This window comes from Zootoca vivipara, chromosome 13, assembly GCF_963506605.1.
Source record: "Zootoca vivipara chromosome 13, rZooViv1.1, whole genome shotgun sequence".
Classification (NCBI taxonomy): domain Eukaryota; kingdom Metazoa; phylum Chordata; class Lepidosauria; order Squamata; family Lacertidae; genus Zootoca; species Zootoca vivipara.
In genome coordinates this window covers 27,610,945-27,630,205 of record NC_083288.1, presented here as the reverse complement: position 1 = coordinate 27,630,205, position 19,261 = coordinate 27,610,945, and the positions used below count along the sequence as shown (strand labels likewise).

General features: G+C 42.3%; 3 protein-coding genes across 3 annotated transcripts; all 3 read right to left on the bottom strand.

Annotated features, from left to right (window-relative positions):
- Nucleotides 1–3,461: 3,461 nt before the first annotated feature.
- On the bottom strand, nt 3,462–4,415 carry LOC118094513 (olfactory receptor 6B1-like). The gene has a single exon (XM_035135024.2). The coding sequence runs from the start codon at nt 4,413–4,415 to the stop codon at nt 3,462–3,464; it is 954 nt and encodes a 317-aa protein (XP_034990915.2).
- A 5,907-nt stretch (nt 4,416–10,322) lies between these two features.
- LOC132593104 (olfactory receptor 11A1-like) lies at nt 10,323–11,309 on the bottom strand. The gene has a single exon (XM_060282116.1). It carries the CDS (start codon nt 11,307–11,309, stop codon nt 10,323–10,325), a length of 987 nt encoding a protein of 328 aa, XP_060138099.1.
- Nucleotides 11,310–16,583: 5,274 nt separating this feature from the next.
- Nucleotides 16,584–18,641, bottom strand: LOC118094152 (olfactory receptor 5P50-like). The gene has a single exon (XM_035134203.2). The coding sequence runs from the start codon at nt 18,568–18,570 to the stop codon at nt 17,581–17,583; it is 990 nt and encodes a 329-aa protein (XP_034990094.1). The 5' UTR covers nt 18,571–18,641; the 3' UTR covers nt 16,584–17,580.
- Between the last annotated feature and the right edge of the window lie 620 nt (nt 18,642–19,261).

The window sequence follows — 19,261 nt, the reverse complement described above, 5'->3', positions numbered from 1 at the left end:
TAGAGTCATATCTCGGTTTAAGTACACTTCGGTTTGAGTACTTTCAGTTTAAGTACTCCGCGGACCCATCTGGAACGGATTAATCCACTTTCCATTACTTTCAATGGGAAAGTTCGCTTCAGGTTAAGTATGCTTCAGGTTAAGTACAGACTTCCGGAACCAATTGTGTACTTAAACCGAGGTGCCACTGTATTTGTTCCTCCAAGTCTCGCTTAAATTATTCCCATGGTATAAGAAAAACTGGTTCACAGAGGTGAACTGTTTAGAATTTGAGTGCTTAGATTAACCTGCCTTCTTTTTCTGGAAATAAGGCACCCCTAGGTGAGCTTTATATAATGGCTGAGGGAGCTACTCAGTGGACAGAAACCCGTAATGCAAAGATTGCTGCCTTTCTGCTATTGCAAGCATATTAAGATTTTTGGCATAAAAGCTATACAAATGATAGCATCCTTCTTCCTAATAAGCATAGCTGTCAAGTTTTCCGTTTTCTCACAAGGAATCCTATTCGGCATAAGGAAATTTCCCTTTAAAAAAGGGAGAACTTGATAGCTATGCTAATAAGGTAGCCTGAGACCAACTTGAATGCTTTCAAGTATCAACCAGGCAATCATGGCTCCAGAATTTTAGTGATCCCTCTCGCCCTGGATCAGTCAGGAAATGCAACCATGCTGCCACAACTAAAGAACATGAGAAACAAAATAACTTTGTCTTTTGGATGATTCTGAATTGTGTCGGGGTGAAACCACTTTAATTTATTGATGGAAGAAACATGTCAAAATATGTGGTTATAAATTGGGTTGGTCAAGTGAGGCAAGGTATTTATTATTTTATTTAACAGGTTTTATATACTATTTAATCATTAAAAACTCTAAGTGATGGCTGCAAGAAATAGTTATCCCCTGAAATGCAATGCCATCAATAATCTGAATAATCAGAACATGCATAAATTACCAACAGACGCAGTGAAATAATTCAAATAACTCAAATATTTGCACTTGTGGATCAGTGAACTGTCAGCTGTTACCCAGCTTTAGCAAGTGACTATTAAAAGCTTGCACTTACATCAACATAATTTATTATGCTATATAGCATCTACTTTCTCTCTTACCTTCCAGATATATCCAGATCCAGGTGTATCTAAGCAAACACTGCCTTATCATTTATCCACTGAGATTTAGGTGACTGAAGAGGCAGATTGGATATTGGTCCATTTTGGAAGGATAGGAATGGGGAACCTTTGATCCTCCAGATGTTGTTCAACTCCCATCAGCTCCTACCAACATCAGGTTGATGGGAGCTGTAGACCATCAACATTGGAGACCCAAAGCTTCCCCATTTCTACCTTAGAGTTCCTAGATAGGAAGAGAACAAGGCTCTTGTAGCAATTGGGTCCCTCTATAAATCCTGGTGGTGCTCTAAGGTTGATTGTATACAAAGGAGTACAGGGCTCTTGCATTTTCACAAGGCGTCAACCAAGAAGGAATTGTGATGCCACTGCTGAGCATGTCACAATGCTAAATGGATGATCAAAATCACACCTGAGTCTGACAGCAAATAGGTCATCATGGTGCACTTGCCTTTATATCACAGTGATGGGAATAATCATGCACATAGCTGCCAAGTTTTCCCTTTTCTCACCAGGAAGCCTATTCAGCATAAGGGAATTTCCCTTTAAAAAAGGGAGAACTTGGAAGCTATGATCATGCATTCAACCTGTGCATGTAATTCAAGGCAGTCAAAAGGCAGACTATGGCTGCTTGATTGCTTTTCAAAGTCATGTTCCTTAGATATTGAGATTCTAAGATTCATCAGTCAATCTCATGGATCAGCTGAATTTAAAACCAGATCAGCTCTTTATGCTCAAAGCTTATTATTTAGGCTACGGCTGCCAAGGGGATGTGTGAGAAGCAGTAGGCATTATGCCCTAATTAGTCTCTTAAGAAAAGTTTGTTTTTAAACACCGTGTTGATTGAATATCTCTTTGAGGAATAGCTCAATGAAGCACATCTCATCAGGAATGATAATCTGAACATTTCTTAGAACAGACCCAACATTTCTCAGAAGACATTTTTCTGAGAATTGGTTTGAACATTTTTTTTAATCACATGCTGAACCTGACTATCCAAAGAGGGGTTTAAAGCAAAATTACCTGAAATGGCGTATTCTTAGAAGAAAAACTCTTCCAGTCATTAGTATGCGCTAAAAATATACGGTATGCATTGCGGTGTAAACTAATGTCCTCCCAATCTTCCTCCCAACTAATCTTCCTCCCAATATTGGCATCTGCGGTTTTGGGGTTTTTTTTTTTAATGAGAAACATTACATTTTCAACACACCACCATAGCACAAAAAGGGCATATGAATAGACTGGAAAATGTGAATAGATGTCTGAATCTATGTGAATAGATGTCTGATTTGCTATCCTGAGTACACCCAGCCTGAGGAGAATAAACCAAACTTACAAGTCCTTATAGGTCCTGAGTTGCACTAAACATGCACACAAACATTTCACGTGGCTAGATAGCTGCCACCCCTCCACAGGCTTGTTCTCCAAGCTGGACTGTTGCAGCAATAGGTGGTCACACCTACATTCAACCTTAGGTACCATTATCTGATGGCATGAGCGCAGCCAGCCTGCAACTTCTACTTTTTATTATTCTTATTCTTATTTTCCATTTCCCCCAATATTGCTTCATAACATACTGTATAACAGTGATGGGCAACCTTTTGAGCTTGGTGTGTCAATAAAATAAAATAAAACAAAACATTAACATGAGAAGAAACTGCTGGATTAGTCTATCGAGTGCAGCATCCTGTTGTCACAGTGGCCAACCAGACACCTACGGGAAGGTAGCAAGCAGGAAATAAGCACAAAAGCACTCTAACTGATATTCAGAGGCTTACTGTCTCCAACAGTGGAGCTAGAACATAGCCATCTTGTTTCATTTCAGTGGTGCAGCAATAAAGCTACTAGCACATTTGCAAAGCTAAGCAGGGTCCGGTATGGTTTCAAATTGGGTGGAGGACCGCATCTTGTGATACCTGCATTGCAAGGGGTTGAACTACATGACTTCTCCCAATTCTATGATTCCATGTTTCATTTGGCTGGTCAGAACAGTAGTCCATTGAAGTCACACTGCAGATGCTTAACAAACACCAGTTCAACCTCCATATAGCATGAAAAGAATAACAATTAGTTCAAAGCAATGTATGTACACATTGTTTAGTGGTTGCATAACATGTATTTTTCAACACTTAGAAAGATTTGCGTTCATATTGTTCTACTTAGATCCAAATCTTTAAACAGAGAGCTGAAAGTTGAGTGCATGAGAGTCCCCTGAGAATGTTCCATTCAGTTACTTCCAAGGTTTGCACTTCTTTAGTTCAGAAGAAGACCTACATCCAGTACAAAATGAGTTGTAATAGAAAAGGGCTTCATCATTCAGTTTGAAATCATGGCTTTAATAAACTCTTATATGTGCATATTTGTAAGCTACTTTCCTCAAGGCTTCCTTCACCTCTTTGTTCCTCAAACTATATATTAGAGGATTGAGTAGAGGTGTCAATATTGTGTAAAAGACAGAGAAGACTTTGTTCAGCTCTCTCAGTTGCTTGGTGTCTGGCAAAATGTACACAGCGATGATGGTGCCGTAGAAAATGGTCACCACAATGAGATGAGAAGAGCAGGTAGAGAAGGCCTTTTGCCTTCCTGTGGAGGACGGGATGCCAAGAATGGTATTAATGATGCACCCATAGGATACTATTGTTATACTGAATGGTGGCAGTGTGCAGATGGAGGTCAGAGCAAGTGACAGAACTTTTATTTGATGCGTGTCACTGCAGGCAACATTCACTATTGGAATGAAGTCACAAAAGAAATGATCAATAACACGGTAGCCGCAGAAGGTTAACTGCAGTATAAAAATTAACAAGGTCATGTTTACCACAAAACTGCCGATCCAAGAACCAGCCACCAGCTGGAGGCAGATTTTGAAGTTCATAAGAAATGGATAATGCAAGGGCCTGCATATTGCAACATAGCGATCGTAGGACATTGCTGTCAGGAGGTAGCACTCTGCTGCTATCAAGAAACCAAAAACCCACAATTGCACAATGCACCCATTCACCGAAACACTTTGGTTCTTGGTTAAGAAACTGGCCAGCATTCTGGGGAGGATGGTTGAGCTGTAGCAGGTCTCCAAGCAAGACAGATTCCCAAGGAAGAAATACATAGGTGTGTGTAAGCTTTGATCAAGCACAACCAGTACAACAATGAGGATGTTCCCAACCATGGTCATAATGTATATAATTAGAAACAGCATGAATAGAAAAATCTGCAGCTCCTGGATGTCTCCAAAACCAAGAAGAATGAATTCTGCCATGTTGGTTTCATTTCTCTCCTCCTCTTTCTTCATGGTTTTCATCTGGTGGAATAGAAAAAATGTGGTAATTGTTTTCTTTGTTTTGCAAGTACAAATACAAACAGGAACAATCATCAGGAGAGTCAATATCACATAAGCAAGGGCTGTATAGCTGAAGTTATAATATCATTGCACAGAAGGAAATACAAGAGTATTGTTTATTCACCAGGACCGTCTTTCTATGGATTCTTATGCATCCATGATAGAATATACAGTTTGTGGAAACAATGTTATCTTTTCACATCAATTGTAAGCAACAGCCATTAAATCACAACCTCCTACAGGTAGTTAAGAGGGATGTATACTGCCTTCAGGATCAAAGGCAGTATGCCCATGAATACGAGTCACAGGTAAAGGACAAGAGGAGGTGACTGTTGCACTCATATGCTGTTTGTGGGCTTCCCAGAGACATCTTGTTGGCCATTATGGGAAACTAGACACTGACTAGTCACTAGATAGACCTTTAGTAAGATTCATCAGAGATATCCATATGCTATTGTGCTCTTATTTAACCCCTCTGATGCTAGTTGACAACCCAAACCTCTCACTGCTAGACATCACCATGAGCTAAACAATTTGGGTAGGGGGCAGGAAGACATTGAAACTTGGAATTTTGTTAATATGTTATTATTAGCAGTGTTCAGGTTATACACGGAGAAGTTATGTATAGAGTATAAATGTGTGTTCAAGCTTCTTGATATGAGATAAAATAATGGTCCCTTTGTGGTCAACCTATGTAAAAGAAGCAAGATATGGGCAAGACAAGTAAATTCAAAGGTTTCAATAGGTTATTTAGGGCCATTTCTGGAAGATAGCAATGTCAGGCATTTACCATGACCAGCAAAGGGCCAATGCCCCAACAATGTCCTCATTCTTGTGTGTAAACAGAGCCCCCAAGATGGTCAGACGAAGCAGGAGAGAACTCTTGATTTGCACACCCCACTTCAAAGCCCACTCACCAGTTTTATGGGAGGTGGGACAAGTCATCCTCCCATGCATGTCTCCCAAGTTCTTTCCTCCCTTGTGTGAGGCTCCTTTGAATTTCTTCTCCCATGCCTTTTGGACACTCCTGCTTGCTAGTTTACCAGGTGAAGGGGACATACAGTGGCAGGATTTAGGAGCAAGTGAAAAGAGAGGACCCAAACAATTACTGCCCAGTCAGCCTGACATCAATACCAGGAAAGATTCTAGAGCAGATCATTAAGCAAACGGTCTGTGAGCACCTAGAAAGAAACGCTGTGATCACTAAAAGTCAGCATAGGTTTCTGAAAAATAAGTCATGTCAGACTAATCTGATCTCATTTTTTGACAGAATTACAAGCCTGTTAGATGAAGGGAATGCTGTGGATGTAGCCTATCTTGATTTCAGCAAGGCCTTTGACAAGGTGCCCCATGATATTCTTGTAAAGAAGCTGGTAAAATGCAGGCTAGACAATGCTACCATTCAGTGGATTTGTAACTGGCTGACTGACCGAACTCAAAGGTTGCTCATCAATGGCTCCTCCTCATCCTGGAGAGTAGTGACTAGTGGGGTGCCACAGGGTTCTGTCTTGGGCCCAGTCTTATTCAACATCTTTATCAATGACTTGGATGATGGGCTTGAGGGCATCCTGAGCAAGTTTGCAGATGACACCAAATTGGGAGGGGTGGCTAATACCCCAGAGGACAGGATCACACTTCAAAATGACCTTAACAGATTAGACAACTGGGCCAAAGGAAACAAGATGAATTTTAACAAGGAGAAATGTAAAGTACTACACTTGGGCAAAAATAATGAAAGGCAAAAATACAGGATGGGAGGCACCTGGCTTGAGAGCAGTACATGTGAAAAGGATATAGGAGTCTTGGTAGACCACAAACTTGACATGAGTCAACAGTGTGATGCAGCATCTAAAAAAGACAATGCAACTCTGGGCTGCATCAATAGAAGTATAGCATCTAGATCAAGGGAAGTAATAGTACCACTGTATTCTGCTCTGGTCAGACCTCACCTGGAGTACTGTGTCCAGTTCTAGGCACCACAGTTCAAGAGGATACTGACAAGCTGGAATGTGTCCAGAAGAGGGCAACCAAAATGGTCAAAGGCCTGGAAACGATGCCTTATGAGGAACGGCTTAGGGAGCTGGGTATGTTTAGCCTGGAGAAGAGAAGGTTAAGAGATGATATGATAGCCATGTTCAAATATATAAAACGATGTCATATAGAGGAGGGAGAAAGATTGTTTTCTGCTGCTCCAGAGAAGCGGACACGGAGCAATGGATTCAAACTACAAGAAAGAAGATTCCACCTAAACATTAGGAAGAACTTCCTGACAGTAAGAGCTGTTTGGCAGTGGAATTTGCTACCAAGGAGTGTGGTGGAGTCTCCTTCTTTGGAGGTCTTTAAGCAGAGGCTTGACAGGCATATGTCAAGAATGCTTTGATGGTGTTTCCTGCTTGGCAGGGGGTTGGACTGGATGGCCCTCGTGGTCTCTTCCAACTCTATGATTCTATGGTAGGCATTAGTCAGAAGCACATTGTGGTGGATCTATCTTCCTAACACCTACATCACTTCAGCTAATCCAGATTGGGGGGAGGCAGGGCAGCTGTAAGGATGGCTCTCTGGCACAGACTCAGCTGCTCCTGGTGTTTCTCCTCTTACAGCTGGCCAAGTTGGGGGGGGGGTTGCATTGTCTTGTACAGAATCATTTCCCTGTGCTCAGCAAGTTTTCTAGGTGGTCCCAAGTGGCATCCTTTGTATGATTTCTTCAAAAATCCTCTACTCATTAAGGATTAATAAGCATTGTCCACACAGTAATTATTGTGACTGCTTTCCCACTGAATGTCTTGAAATGAAATTCTGCAAATCTGTTTCACAAAGAGACATTTTGGTATTTAAAACTACCAGGTGTAAGCTTAGAGAAGCCCCTATTTAAATCCCAACAGACCTCCAATTGATTAGATGTGAAAGAGGGCATGGTCACTTCTACCTAGAACATTTGTCAAAAAAAGAATTTGTAATGGGCACAACCAAGCATGTACCAATACTGAAATGTTGCTGGGTAGTGATAAAGTGGGATATCAAATCACCTTAGGGTAGTGATAAAGTGGGATATCAAATCCAAACTCCTCTTCTTCTCAAGAGAAGAAGAGTTTGGATTTGATATCCCACTTTATCACTACCCTAAGGAGTCTCAAAGCAGCTAACAATCTCCTTTCCCTTCCTCCCCCACAACAAACACTCTTTGCTGGAGCCATTAGCCACACCGCACAGGCCGTGGGAAGTAGTGTCCATGGACTTCATCACAGACCTGCCGTCGTCCAGGGGCAAGACCGCAGTGTTGGTGGTGGTGGACCTCATGTCCAAAATGTGCCACTTTATACCGTGTGCCAGGGCGGTCTCGGCAGAAGAGACGGCCAAACTGTTTGTGGACCACGTATTCCGACTGCATGGATTGCCTTTAAGAGTTATTTCGGATCGTGGCCGCCAATTTGTTTCCAGGTTCTGGCGACGGCTCATGAACCTCCTGCAGGTGGAGGTCAGCTTGTCGACGGCTCGGCACCCGCAGACCAATGGACAGGCGGAGCGGGTCAACGCCATTCTGCAGCAGTACCTGAGATGTTACGTCAGCCAGAGGCAAACGGACTGGGTGGATCGCCTGCCACTGGCAGAATTTGCCTACAACAATGCGGTGCACGTCTCCACAGGGGTGTCGCCCTTTAAGGCCAACTATGGGCGCGACCTCAGATCTTTCCCGGAGAGGGAGGGGGAGGAGGAGGAAGAGGGCCCACAGGCCGAGGAGTGGGCAGAGGACCTGGAGACGGTGCACCAACAGCTCAGAGAACACTTGGAGAGGGCCAAGGAAGCGTATAAGAAGGGGGCAGATCGCCACAGGCGGCCGGGAGAGGTCATAAGGGTGGGGGACAAGGTTTGGTTATCCTCGGAAGGTCTTCCCACCAGGGGGCGATGCAGAAAGTTAGCACACAGGAGGCTGGGCCCCTTCACGGTCACGCAACAGGTCAACCCGGTAGCCTTCAGGCTAGCACTGCCGGAGGACATGAGAGTGCACCCAGTGTTTCATAGATCACTGCTGTCGCCGTACAGGGAAAGTACCAGGTTCAGGGACAGCGATCAGCCTCCAGAGGGAGGGGGGGAGACGGGAAACGCCCGACAGCTCAATGAGGCAACTGAGATTTTAGACTCAAGGAGAGGGGTGAGAGGACTGGAGTACCTGATAGCATGGGAGGACACTCCGCCATCCCACAATGAGTGGATACCGGCCACGGAAGTACCTGAGGAATTTTTAGTGGAAGAATTCCACGCCCTGTTCCCCCACAGGCCCAAGCCCTGGCACATGGAAAGGGAGGGAGAGGGGGAGGAGCAGGAGGAAGGGATAGCAGGCAGCAGCTCCCCATGGAGATGGGAAGCGGAATTTGAGGACACGGAAGAAGAGGTGTGGGTTTCACCGAGGTCAACGACGTCAGAGGCAGGAGAGGACTGGCAGAACATTTTTACTCCCACCAGCTCTGATGCCACTGACTTCTTGGGATTTCCGTCTTCTCAGGGGGAAGGAGAGAGATCGCAGGATTGGGGGGAAATTTTCACACCCACAGGCTCGGATGCCACAGACTTCTTGGGATTTCACTCGTCCCCAGCAAGCAGAGAGCCACTGGGGAGGAGGAGAGAGGAGCCTGGGAGGGGGGTGGATGTGAGGGACAAGGGATACAGGGAAGTCCCTCCCATCTTAAGTTCCAGCCCATCACCAAGCGCTGGAGAGAGTAAGGAGAGCTCTGCCTCCAGCGGAGAGTCAGGAAGTGGTGTCCGAGGCTCAGGCAGGGTTGTGGAGCCCATGCCTCAGGTGGGACAGGAAGTTGGACGCACGGGGGGGAGGCCAATCCCCCCAACTCCCGAATTGCGACGCAAACGTAGGGGGAAGAGGTTGGGTCTGCCAAAGTTGTGGTGCTGGAAGAAAACGCGCCAATCGCCATTCGGGAGTTCTGACACCTCACCTTAAGGATGCATTTTTACTGCTCTGAACACTGTAAATAATCAGCACTTAATAAAAGCCTTAAAAGACCATGCTGGAGTCGTTACTCTAGAGTAGCCATACCAGGCCCTCTGACACCAAGCCTACATTTGTCTTGGTCATGTGAGTAATGGGGCTTGGTCAATGGGGCTTGTGTGTGAGAAAGAAGGAGTAGCACTTGAGTCGGTGTGTGGAAAGGTTTAACATTGTATTTAGAGGGAGTGGAGAGGGGTATGTAACTAGTAAGAAGAAGTGCATGTGGAAATGATGTGCTTTTATTTATTTATTTATTTATTTATTTCCCGCCCATCTGGCTGGGTTTCCCCAGCCACTCTGGGCGGCTTCCAATAAATACCAAAATACATTAAAATATCACAGATTAAAAACTTCCCTGAACAGGGCTGCCTTTAGGTGTTTTCTAAATGTCAGGTAGTTGTTTATCTCCTTGACCTCCAATGGAAGGGCGTTCCACAGGGCGGGCGCCACTACCGAGAAGGCCCTCTGCCTGGTTCCCTGTAGCTTTGCTTCTCGCAGTGAGGGAACCGCCAGAAGACCCTATGCATTACGTGAATGGGATGTGTTTGACACAGGGGAGCATAATCTGTTTAGGGGCAGAGCAATGGGAATGTTAGAAAGGGGGTTTCATGAATGGTATGAGTATGTGATTAATTGTGTGGACATTAGGAATGGCTGCAAAAAGGTATTGCAATTGATTTGTCATATGTGGCTTACGATGTTCACCTATAATTTTCATTAGCTACAATACAGAGGGCTCTGTAACATATCTCCAAGGTCTTAGAACATAGCCTAAATGACTTTTGAATGTTGCCTTTCTTAGTGTGTATGAGGTTCACAAACTCCAGATTGTTCCCTTTTTTCTAGCTATGGAAATCTAGTTACCTTACGCAACATCTAAAGATTTGAAGGCCAGAGTTGAATGCCCATTTGCACATATGGATGCCTGCTCTCCTCAGGGCTTCCTTCACCTCCTTGTTCCTCAGGCTGTATATGAGGGGATTGACTAGAGGTGTCAAGATAGTGTAAAAAACAGAGAATAATTTGTTCAGCGCTTTCAGTTCATTGGTATCTGGCAAAACATATACAATGATGAGAGTGCCATAGAAAATGGTCACCACAATGAGGTGAGAAGAACAAGTAGAGAAGGCCTTTTGCCTTCCTGTGTTGGATGGAATTTGAAGAATGGTTGCAATGATGTACATGTATGATGCTAAGGTCAGAATGAATGGTGGCAGAGTAGCTATTGAAGTCAGAACAGTTGATATGAGTTTAACCTGCCGTGTGTCACTGCAGGCCAGATTAATCAATGGAGTGAAATCACAAAAGAAATGCTGAATGACATTGTGGCCACAGAATGTTAATTGCAATACAAATATAAATACTGTTGTGTCCATCACAAAGCTGCTAATCCAAGATCCAACCACCAGCAGGAGGCAAACCTTTGCATTCATATGTGTGGAATAATGCAGTGGTCGACATATCGCCAAGCAGCGATCATAAGACATTGCTGCCAGGAGATAGCATTCTGTTCCTGCTAAAATCCCAAAAGCCCAGAATTGGACCAAGCAACTATGAATAGGCACACTATCGTTATGTGTTAATAAACTGGCCAGCATTCTGGGTAGGATGGTTGAGCTGTAACAGGTCTCTAAGCAAGACAAATTTCCAAGGAAGAAATACATGGGTGTATGTAAGTGCCGATCAGTCACAACTAGTCCAACAATGATCAAGTTCCCAAGCATGGTCATGATGTAGATCATTAGAAACACAGTGAAGAGAAGAATTTGTAGGTCATGGAAGTCTCCAAAACCACGAAGGATGAATTCTGTAATGATGGTTTCATTACGCCCTGCAGGTTTCTGCATCTTTTTCAGTTGAAGGGGGGGAATGGAATTCGTCCAATCAATTTGTTCACTTAAAGAAAGAAAGGAAAAAATAGGGAGGTAGTCAACAGGAAGAAAGAATACAGTATATTTTATATTTTGAAATTTCTTAATTTAAAAGCAGAGCTTAAAATCATGAAAGTATCCATATAAGAGTATATAAAACAATGTAGGGGGCTCAAGCACATATACCTGTAACTGGGTAAAATCTTATGCTTCAGGGAAAACCAGAGCATCGTGATACAGTAAGTCTTTACAAGATATCTGAAGCTACTGATAGCTCCAGCTTCACATATGGCACAGGGAAGGCCGTTACATAATACAAGGGCAAGAGCAGAAAATATAATATATATTTTTGTCTCTACCCTATGATACTGTGTAGGGTGCACTGCCATGACTAGAAGCTCCCTAGATGATCTAAGTGCTCTTACTGTCCCATGCAGAAGCAAGCAGTCTTTCAGGTAACCTGGTCTTGAATTCTTCAAGGCTTTCTGTGTTAAGATATTGAACAGGGCCCAGTAGCTGATTGTCAGGCATTGCCATTCCTTCAACTCAAGTGCAATAGCACCACTTGCGCTTCTGGAACAATTCCAATAAAAGTTCCACATAAAAGAGTGTTACAATAGTCAAGGCATGAATCAGAGTGACCAAGGAAAGGGCATTGTGGGCATCCCACCCTAAGCCAATAATAAGTGCTGCACATCACAGAGGCCACTTGGCCCTCCAGTGACAAAGGTGGATTGAGGATCATTCACCAACTACACACCAACTGTTTATTCAGATGGTGTGGAACCTTGTGTCTCTATCTTGACAAGATTCAGCTTCTGTTTGTTGGTTCTCCTCCACTCAACCACTGCAGCTAGGCACCAGTTGAAAATAGTCGCAGCCTCTCCTGATTCAGATGTAACAGAGAAATGGAGCTGGGAGTCCTCACCATACAGATGATGCCATGCTATGATCTGGCAGCAAATCACTGCTCCAGCATTCCATGTCTCACCAAGAATATTGTGTGTGGTCATACAATGTTGAAGTGCTGAAGTGTATGGACAGATGTTTCCACAAGTCAGCTGGTGAGTAGAGTTTGGATTTGATATCCCGCTTTATCACTACCCAAAGGAGTCTCAAAGCGGCTAACATTCTCCTTTCCCTTCCTCCCCCACAACAAACACTCTGTGAGGTGAGTGGAGCTGAGAGATTTCAGAGAAGTGTGACTAGCCCAAGGTCACCCAGCAGCTGCATGTGGAGGAGCAGAGATGCAAACCCGGTTCTCCAGATTAGGAGTCTACAGCTCTCAACCACTACACCACACTGGCTCTTTATTGTTGGAACCACATACCAAATAAGGCAGCTTTGTATGTTCATGTGATCACTGCATTCACAGAGCCCAGAATTAACTCTGTTGCAACTGCATTAAGAGGTTAGGCTTTCCATAATTTAAGAAATACTAAAGTGGTATTATGAACTGTGAATGACCAAAGAACTCAGTTCGTTCCATAGGTGTACCCTTGCAGCCAAAAACTCACTGCCACCATGTCCTTCCCCCCACTCAGATAAACTGCAGTGACACCAGTTTTGGGAGGGCAGCCACCATTGCACTATGCAAAACCATCAGCATCTACTGGTTTTTCTCCTTTCATAACTGGCCACATTAAATTAATTCGCTCTGTCCAGAAAAGTTATCCCTGTGCCCACCAAGATTGAAAATTGGGTCCAAACTGCTCTATAAACTCTCTATAAGCCTTCCTACTGGGTGGCTGGTTAATAAGCATTGGTCACCCAGTAAATGAGTGACTGATATCACACTGAATTTGTTCCACCAAAATTCTGCAAGCCGGTTGCACTAACATTTCCCTACTTATAGCTGAAAGATGAAAGAAGCTCCTTTTTAATTTGTGACAAAGTTCTTGGCTGATTAGATGCAAATGAGGATAGGACTCCTGTCAAAAAAATGAAGTTGTCTAATAAAAACAGCTGAGCATGTCACAATAGTGTGGGCTGGAGAGAAGACAGAATGCTGCTTCTACACAAGAGTTAAAGAGCACGGAAGCCCTGTCCTCTTTGCATCTGATCACCATAGGGAACTTGCTTTCATGGCATGCTGGTTGGAATAAGCATGTGTTCAGTATGTGCTGGAAATTCAAAACTGGAATCTAAAGCAATAGATAACTTGGACTACTCACCTTTGATTTATAATCTAGAGTCACTCTTTAGAACTGATCAGAAAAGGTCTTTTGGTTTGTTATCAATTCCATAATTTTAAGTGGTGAGATGAGTCACGTTGCTGGATCAGTTTCAGTGACAATGGCTGATTCCCCTTCATGCTCAGAATAATTTCTTATGAAGAAGAAACAGGCACTTATTGGCTAATTGACCTCTTGGGATATTCTAATGTTGTAGTGGAGTAATGTTTGAAAAACATCACTGATAATCTATTTGAGGAGCATCATTGCAAAATCAACTTCCAAAGAATTTCAAGTGAAGCCCAAACAATTCATGATAGATAATATTAGAGAAATTACCCAAGGGGCCCCCACGCCCTCTCCAGGATGTCCCTGGATAGTGAGTTTGTTCAGCTTCAATCCCAAAATCAAAATCAAGCAAAGTAGAAGAGTAGAAAAGTATGTATTTTTATTTGAAACAGTTGTATTTTAACTGAGGTGCTATTGTAATCTTAACCTTCAAAGCCCTAAGGAGCTTGAGATCAAGATTCATGAAGGAATATCTTATCCTGATCTAAGCTCCCACCCATGGGTGGTGCTCTTTCTACCGAACCCACTTAGCTTGGTCACCCAAGATTCCCTTGGCTCGGTGTGTGTTTTTTTCAAGAGCACTGTCACTCTTTTCATGCCTGCCATTCCCTTTATCACAAAAAATATAATATTTTTAACATTTAGATGACAGTTAAATTTCTGTGGCCACAATGTCACTGAGCATTTCTTTTGTGATTTCATTCTAATGATGAACCTGGCCTGTAACGATGCACATCAGGTAAAACTCCTATCAGCTGTTCTCACCTCCATTGTAACCCTGCCACCCATTCATTCTGACTATGACATCAAATGCGTACATAATGTCTGCCATTCTTGGCATCCCGTCCACCACAGGCCTTCTCTACCTGCTCTAACCCATCAGCACCTCAGTCAAGGGTCTTTTAAATAAAGAAATAAAAACATGTACTTCAAAAGCATTTTCTTATTATGCCCCAAAGGTGACTGGAAGCATAGCAAAATGCATAAGGGAGAGGAGTAACTAAGGCTGCAATCCTATGAACCAGGAGTGGGGAGAAATTGACCAGTGAGCCAGATGCAATCTCCAGAAGTTTCTCATTTGGCCTAAAGTGCCTCCCTACACCCTGAAAGAATCAAGTTTTTGAATATACAGAAAGCTTTTGACCATTCATAAATGCTTCCCTCAAGCCTAATTGCAGGAGTGGGACTTTTTACGGGGTTCCAACTGCACTGGGCACTGCAAGCTCCCCAAACCACAATTTGATTTGAAAAAAAAGCTTGCTAATGAACTCTTGAGCCTAATTGCTATGATTGGAGGCAATATTCTGGAGAAAGTAGCTGGGGAGGGTTATTGTATGTGAGCATTTATGTGATGTGGTTGTATCCATTTAAATTAAGGGATCTAAGTCGGCCATGTCCATTATTTACAATGGGTCCATTCTGAGCACAACTAGCATATAGTACATCCCACAGAGCATGTGTATTTGTACCAATGCTCTATGTGAGTGTATGATTTATATGGGGGTGGCTATACCTATCTGGTCTTGCCTGCTTTTGGCTTGGCCATTAAAGTAATATATGAAAGGGGTTTGTGACCAAGAGAGATGGGGCAGTACTTTAACCAGCTGTGCAAGAAGTGTGTACATTGTATTTGTGGGAAACAGGGAGGGGTATGTAACCAGTAAGAAGAATATATGCCAGAGTCATGTGATACAGTATGCTGATTTATTATATTGGGGATGTGGTGTGTTAGACCCAGGGAAGAATTATTATTGTGATTATTTATACTTTTAATTTTATTAATATTATCATGGATTAAATTTCTATACTGCTCTTCATCTGAGGATTATAGGGCAGTTTACAATATAAAAACACAAAAATACATAACATAGTTAGAAACCAAAACAAGAACATCCACCCACACTGTTTAAAAGGCCATAAATTGTTTAATTTGCCAAAGGCCTGGGAGAAGAGGAATAATAATAATAATAATAATAATAATAATAATAATAATAATATAATTTATTCATTCATTCATTTATACCCTGCCCATCTGGCTGGGTTTCCCCACCCACTCTGGGCGGTACACAACAGAATATTAAAAACACGATAAAACATCAAACATTAAAAAGTTCCCTAAACGCTCGCTTCAGATGTCTTCTAAAAGTCAGGTAGTTGTTTATTTCCTTGACATCTGATGGTAGGGCGTTCCACAGGACGGGCGCCACAACCGAGAAGGCCCTCTGCCTGGTTCCCTGTAACCTCACTTCTTGCAGTGAGGGAACCGCCAAAACACCCACAGAGCTGGACCTCAGCTGAACGATGGGGTTGGAGATGCTCCTTCAGGTACACTGGGCAGAGGTCATTTAGGGCTTTAAAGGTCAGCACCAACACTTTGAATTGTGCTCGGAAACGTACTGGGATCCAATGTAGGTCTTTCAGGACCGGTGTTATATGGTCTCAGCGGCCACTCTCAGTCACCAGTCTAGCTGCTGGGTTCTGAATGTTTTTGCCTGGTTCCTAAACATATTATATGAAGGCGCCAGGGGAGCCTCCCTGGGGAGAGCATTCTGCAAGAGGGAAACCACTGCAGAAAAGGTACGTTCTTGTGTTGCTGACCTCTCACGGAGAAGGCACATGAAGAAGGAACTCAGGTGATGATTGCGGGGTCTGAGGTTTATAAAAAATAGTCTTAAAGTGACTTAACAAGACAAAATGCAAACAAGTAAAACCATTAAAAAGCCATAAAATTTAAAATTAATGTACAATACAAAATGTTCTAGATGGCCATCCAAGGACACAGCAAGGAGATATCCTATCCCACCAGATGAACACCACAGTAGAAGCTACTTTTTCTACCAAAGCTCTGGGTAAAAATAAGTGTCTTTTTTATAAAAAAGATAATCTTTATTTATTGACTTTAATCCATACATAATTTTTGGTACTTACACATATATGACATCTTATTCTTCTTTATACTTAATTGACATAGTAACAAACTAATAACTACAATACTTTATCTTCCAGTAAATTAAATCATATAAAAATTAAACATTAACTCAAATTAGAAACAAAAACATAAACAACTTCCCGTCAATTCCCAATGTAATTAACTTTTGCAATATTGAAAGTACTTACACTCTTATCTTATTCTTACTGCATTTTTTTGGTACTTTCTTATATCGTACCCTATTCCTTTCTTTATTAGTATATTGTTTATTGTTTATAGTTTATCCATATCTATGCAGCCATAGAGATTATATCATTGTCACAGTCATTTAAAAATAAGTGTCTTAGCCTGGCACCTAAAAAACACCAATGATGGAACCAGATGCACTTCCCTGGCCAGAATATTCCACAAATGGGGGTCCGCTACTGAAAAGGCCTGTAATCACATGGCCAGCCACTGTATGAAACATACAATGAATGTGACAGAGTAATGTGATTCAGGACTGAGTGATGATAATATTAAAAGAGGGGTAGGTGATAAGTGTGACTAAGTGTGTGAACATTAGGAGAAGGTATTGCAAAAAGAAAGTTGATTTGTTATACTGTATGTGATTCATGATATCCATCTCTGATGTTCATTGGCCAAAATGTAGAGGGTACTGGAAGGAGTACCCAAGGCGTTCGATGCAGCCAAAACAAAAGCAGAATCCTTTTAAGTGTTTTAATTTCTTGAAGAAGAAGCCCTCTCATTCCTCATTACAATTTATCTTGAAACAAACATCGACTTTCAAAATAATTGAACTGGAAAGGACCAAGGAAAGTTAAATACTGGTAACTTCCTTGGAAGTTGTGTATGTACAAGAACAAAATTCAATTATCAATTTTCATCTGTATTAATTCATATATTGCGGTTCCTCTGGAAAGCTCCAAATGTGATATATGAGATTCACTATTAATCTCCAATCCAGATGGTACCCTGCTGTATCCCTCCTTAGCTATACAGGGAGAATATTCCGAGTGATGTTAGAATTCAACATGATCAAGCCTCCTTGTGCTTAAATTGTTTAGAAACATCATCATAAGATTTGAAAACAAGAGGTCAATGCACTCTTATGTGAATTACAAAATTGGCTGCCTGACTTTCTCAGGGCTTCTTTCACCTCTTTGTTCCTCAGGCTGTATATGAGGGGATTGACCAAAGGTGTCAAGATGGTGTAAAAAACAGAGAACACTTTGTTCAGCTCTTTCAGTTCATTGGTATCTGGCAAAACATACACAATGGTGAGGGTGCCATAGAAAATGGTCACCACAATGAGGTGAGCGGAGCAGGTAGAGAAGGCCTTTTGCCTTCCTGTGGTGGAGGGGATTCGAAGAATGGCAGCAATGATGTACACATATGATGTTACGGTCAGAATGAATGGTGGCAGGGTGGCAAAAGAAGCCAGAACGGCTGATACCAGTTTAACTTGTCGTGCGCCACTGCAGGCCAGATTAATCAATGGAGTGAAATCACAAAAGAAATGTTCAATGACATTGTGGCCACAAAAGGATAGCTGTGATATAAAGAGAAAAGAGGCTGTGTTTATCACGAAGCTGCCGATCCAAGATCCAGCAACAAGCTGAAGGCAAATCTTGAGATTCATAAGTGTGGAGTAGTACAGGGGTCGACAAATTGCCAAGTAGCGATCATAAGACATTGCTGCCAGGAGGTAGCATTCTACAGCCGCAAAAACCGCAAAAGCCCATAACTGAAGAAAACAGCTATAAATAGACACAGTTTGGTTCCGAGTTAAGAAACTGTCCAGCATTCTAGGGAGGATGGTTGAGCTGTAACAAATCTCCAAGCAAGACAAATTGCCCAAAAAGAAATACATGGGGGTATGGAGGTGCTGATCTCTCACAACTAGTACAACAATGATCAGGTTCCCAACTATAGTCATGATGTAAATAACTAAAAACACCACAAAGAGAGGAATTTGCAGATCACGTAGGTCTCCAAAGCCATGAAGGATGAATTCTGTAATGATGGTTTCATTACTTTCCTCTAGTTTCTGCATCCTTTTCATCAGCTTAGCAGCAGAAATGCAATCTGTTTGATTAGCATTGCATTAGAAGCATTACACGAGAAGGAGGCAAACAGGCAGAAATGTGTTCTGATTTGATAGAAGAATTGGGCAGCTTCAGGAGGAGTCAGGAGTTAATGTTCCATAAGGCAATACACAAACAGTTCATATCAACCCTGCAACAACAAACCCTGAAAATTTGCCACCTCTTTCAGAGTCTGAGCATACAAGAAAGTATACTGTATTCTGTTTGTTAACTCACCTTCTGCAAATACGAGTAGACAAATAGTTTCCTATCATCAATCCACTTAGGAGATGAAAGGTTGAAGATGATGAATGAAAACAGGTATCCAGGAAAATATATCACAATATGCTTATATGGTAAGGAGTGATCTGTGAGTAAAAACATAAAGTTGTATGTGGTCTGTTTTGATTTTTCAAAGTCTTATTCTTTAAGCATAGATATGATGTTTCTTCATAGAGCTCTCGGGGATCAGAGCAGTGACAGTACTTGACTCCCTCTTAGTACCCAGGGCTTCTTATATCAGGCTTAAGAAGAATGTGAGAAGCAGCAGGCATTCATGTCCTAATTAATGTCTTAGGAAATGTTTGAGGGATTCTTTGTTTCTGAATAAGTAATAAAAAGTATTGCTTGTAAATCTCTTTGGGGAATGTCTAAGTAGACAAAACAAAG

What these genes read in the sequence shown, in the direction of transcription:
- LOC118094513 (XM_035135024.2), bottom strand. Translation starts at nt 4,415, where the DNA reads ATGAAGAAAGAGGAGGAGAGAAATGAAACCAACATGGCAGAATTCATT.
- LOC132593104 (XM_060282116.1), bottom strand. Translation starts at nt 11,309, where the DNA reads ATGCAGAAACCTGCAGGGCGTAATGAAACCATCATTACAGAATTCATC.
- LOC118094152 (XM_035134203.2), bottom strand. Translation starts at nt 18,570, where the DNA reads ATGAAAAGGATGCAGAAACTAGAGGAAAGTAATGAAACCATCATTACA.